The sequence below is a fragment of the Sinocyclocheilus rhinocerous genome, unplaced genomic scaffold, assembly GCF_001515625.1.
Source record: "Sinocyclocheilus rhinocerous isolate Xijiao unplaced genomic scaffold, SAMN03320098_v1.1 scaffold1904, whole genome shotgun sequence".
NCBI classification, from domain to species: domain Eukaryota; kingdom Metazoa; phylum Chordata; class Actinopteri; order Cypriniformes; family Cyprinidae; genus Sinocyclocheilus; species Sinocyclocheilus rhinocerous.
The window spans coordinates 4380-8429 of NW_015623687.1; the positions used below are offsets into that span (position 1 = coordinate 4380).

Below are 4050 nucleotides of genomic sequence, written 5' to 3' on the forward strand. Positions count from 1 at the left end.
TGGCTTGCTGCCACCTACTGGCGGGTTTAATTTCACATTTAAAGTATCTTTTTTATTTTTTTAGATAATTTCGAATATCAGTATTCAAGGTTTTATGTTTAATATATCAACACATTATTTATGCATTAGTAACTGCAGGTTAAATGCATTCATGTCTTGTGTGTAAACGCATCTAAACGCCTCTTCAGACGCAGCTTCTGTGTTTCCTCTGCATTGCAAAGATGAATTGATACTGATTTAATTTGCTTGCTAACAGCCCAAATGTCTTATTATTCTAATTCACTGATTAAATGTAAGAATCTGAATTTGCTGTTTGAACGAGTCTCAGATGCTTGGCTTTCTGTTTTCGCTCAGCTGGAAGAGTTCGAGAGCACCATCGGATTCAAACTCTCCAATCACAAAGCAGCAAAGAGACTCTGGAAAGTTTGTGTGGAGCATCACACCTTCTTCAGGTCAGTAGTGTTCATATATAATATTTTTTATTTCTTATATCTTCCCTTTTGATTTTAATTGTTTTAGTCATTTTTATGTTTTTTTTTTTATGTCTGTTTAGTTTTTACTAATTTTTTATTTCAGTTTGCCATTTTACTGCTTCAATTTAAATTGAACAAAAGTTTAGTGTTATTTTAGTATCATTGAGATACTAATATAGTGTTTATTAATATTTTGAGTTTCATTTTCATATTTTCCCTGATTTTAATTTTAGTAATCTGAAATTGTGTTTTTGTCATTCTATTAGTTTTTTAAATGTATGTATATTTAATGTTTTTATTCATTTTTATTTCAGTTTGTCATTTTAGTGCTTCAAATAAAAGTTTAGTGTTATTTTAGTATCATTGAGATAATAGTTTTATTAATAATAATAAAATAGTTTTATAATTATTTTAAGTTAGCTTTTATTTTTATTATATTTTTATATTTTCTGCTTTGTTTATTTTTAAAATAGTTTTTATTAATTAATTTTATTTAAAAAATTATTAATTTTAGTTTTATTTTTAGTTATTTTAGTTCATGAAGTTAAATTAAATGAAAATGAAAAATGTTGCTTTGGCAACTAGCTAAAATAAAATATAATTTTTTATATTTTGTTTAGTTTCAGTTAGCATTTTTTATTGCGCTTGCCATAATGTTCTTTAAATATTTTAGTTTCTTCAGTGTTGTTATCATTAACAAAAATAAATAAATAAGAATCTTTCTCCTCTTTGAGGTATTTATTGATTTATTTATTTATTTTTATTACCAAATCACTGTGGTATAAACATAAATGTTGTGTCATCATAAAAACCACATAATTTGTTTTTATGCGCTTGAAAATGTGAAAGATTGCCATTAAAAGCATCAGACACATTTTGCGTAAGTGTAAACGATCACTAACTAGCGGTCTGATTCTTGCGTCCTGATAGGCTGGTTTCTCCTGAAGCTCCTCCCAAGCGCTTCCTGTCGTTGGGCTCAAAGTTCCGCTACAGCGGACGAACACAAGCACAGACGCGTCGCGCGAGCGCTCAGATCGCTCGAGCCGCGCCGCAGTTCCAGCGACGGCACACCGTCACAGCCAGCATGGACAGCAGTGCGTAACGCTGCTAACTCACACTAACCTGCTAGTCAAGTTACTGAGTAAAAACCTCATTTATAAAGCCGTGCCTAAAATGAGTCTGCAAATACTTTACAAGTCTGTGTGTCCTAAATGCATCCTTCTTTATAAATCACAATTAATGTACACTTGAAACATATATATATATATATATATACACACACATATATATATATTATGTGTATTATTATACATAGTATTATTTATTTATAAATTATTCATTAAGTATTTGTCAGTGATGCACAGAATTTTGCTAAATATAGTTAATACATTTATTAATTAAATTAATAATAAATTAAATGTATTATTAATTATTATTAGCATCATTAATAACAAATACAATTTATTATTAATTATTATTAGCATCATTATATATTATAATATTTTTTTTTATTAAGTATGTATTGGTGATTCACTGAATTTTACTAAATATATGGACTAAATTACATATTCATTATATTTTTACTTAACCTGATGTCTTTATTATTTAATATATGTTTGAATAAATCAAAGGTGTTTTTTTTACAGCTACCATTTTAATGTTTATATTTAAACCACAAATTGGAGTAAAAACATAATTCTGTTATTAAAAAATGACATAAAACTGCAATTTAAATGTTTGTACAACGTGAGTGTTGATTATTAAATACATTTGATTAATTCATTGATTATTAAATAAAATGTTCAGGTTCCAACCCAAAATTTTCATTTTGGTGCATCACTAGAATTTATATAATTAATAAATTTTAGTGACAATTATAGCAAATCAGTTATATTGCTCATTTGATGTATAATAATGTTAATGCATATAGTGATTTTTTGTTTATATATATGTTTTATGTGCTGGTGTAGAAGGTGCAAAGGAGTTTTTGCATATATAAATACCGATTTGTTCCTCCCTTTTGATGTAGGATGAAATCTGTGAAGTTAAGGATCAAATGTAACTTTTCTGAATGAGGATTGGCTCTCTCAGTCTGTGTTTTTCTGAGCGATCGTAACAATGTATCTGTGTGATCAGTGACAGTCAACCATGACGACGAGAAGAACGCCAAACCCGCTGTCGCTACAGATGACTTCATCGCCATAGAAACGCCGGAGAAGAAAGCAGAGGAGATGAACTCCGTGGAGGAAGAATATAAAGCCAACAGTGACGAATCAGAACAAGCCCCGCCCGCCTCCGTCACCAAGGTAACCGTCAAATGAATGACAGTTCGGTACCTGATGGTTTTAATGCGTCACTGATGATCAGCAGATCTGCTGTTATGGGGTTTGTTTCAGCTTTCACGCTTCTGAACTGCTATTACAAATCGTATGACCAGGACACTATAAAATCTGGGTTTTTTCTCCTCCAAATCAGTTTTATTATTTCTTTTTTCTTTTTTTTTTTAGATAAATTATAAGTTTTTATTTCTATGAATTTTTACAATCAAAAAGGATGTCTACTTTAAGTTTAATTCACAAAACTTTTGCAATTTGATAATATATCATTTTAACAATAATAGTGGCCAAGAAATGTATTTCTTTTTTCCCAAATTCAGTTTTTTTTTTCTGAAATTTCTACATTATTTATTTTTGTAATCAAAAAGGATGTTTAGTCAATTCAATTCATAAAACTTTTACATTGGAAAACGTAGTAAAATTCTAACAACAATAATGCCTTTTAAAATGCTCTATTTGTTTTCTCAAATTCAGTTTTATTTTTCTCAAATTCTGAAATTTCTATAATTTTTTTTTTTATAATCAAAAAGGATGTCTAATCAATACTAACCAGCTCTCTTGCTCTTCTCTTGTCCACACATTTTTGTTTCAAACATGCATACTTTTTTATGCATGCATGTTTTCCCTACGCCGTTTTCTCCCTCCATCATCATCAGTCGTGTCTGTACTCATCGGATCCGTTGGGATCTGAGCTCTCCCTCCCGTCTTCTCCCGTCTCGTCCACCAAAGTGCGCAGGAGACGCAGGGAAAGCAGCCGCAAGCGCGCCGCCTCCGTCAGTCCGGCCAAAACCACGGCGGGCTGCCGGCGCCGTCAGGCCCAAGCGGACCGTAAAGAGGCTCTGCTGGAGGAACAAGCGCTGCTTCTGTCTGCACGCAAACAGAGACTGAACCAGAGCCGAGGAGGAACGCTGTTCTCCTTCTCGCTGCACCTCCCTGATCTGCCTTCGCTGCTGGATGAGGACGGTTACCTGAGCTTCCCCGACCTCACCGAGCTGCGCTTTCTGCCCGAGAGCCTGCATCACTTTATGCCCATCAAATCTCCCTCGCTCATCCCCTGCTTCCTCTTCATCTTCTTCTTCCTGCTCTCCACCTCGTTCTCGGTGCCGTACGCGCTCACGCTCTCCTTCCCGCTGGCGCTGTGTCTCTGCTATCTGGAGCCCAAGGCTGCGTCGCTCAGCTCATCTCTGGCGCAGGGCTTCCAGGACAGTTCAGACGACGAGGTGTGTGTGTGTGTGTGTGTG

At 33.7% G+C, this 4050-nt stretch overlaps 1 protein-coding gene across 3 annotated transcripts in view; it reads left to right on the top strand.

Annotated features, from left to right (window-relative positions):
• epb41l3b (erythrocyte membrane protein band 4.1-like 3b) overlaps positions 1-4050 on the top strand; it is a 31584-nt gene that overhangs the window by 4373 nt on the left and 23161 nt on the right. For all 3 annotated transcript variants that reach the window (XM_016540441.1, XM_016540589.1, XM_016540517.1), the window contains exons 4-7: positions 355-452; positions 1404-1567; positions 2610-2779; positions 3466-4029. In XM_016540441.1, coding sequence (XP_016395927.1) covers positions 355-452; positions 1404-1567; positions 2610-2779; positions 3466-4029 — 996 coding nt within the window. The remainder of the gene's footprint in view (positions 1-354; positions 453-1403; positions 1568-2609; positions 2780-3465; positions 4030-4050) is intronic.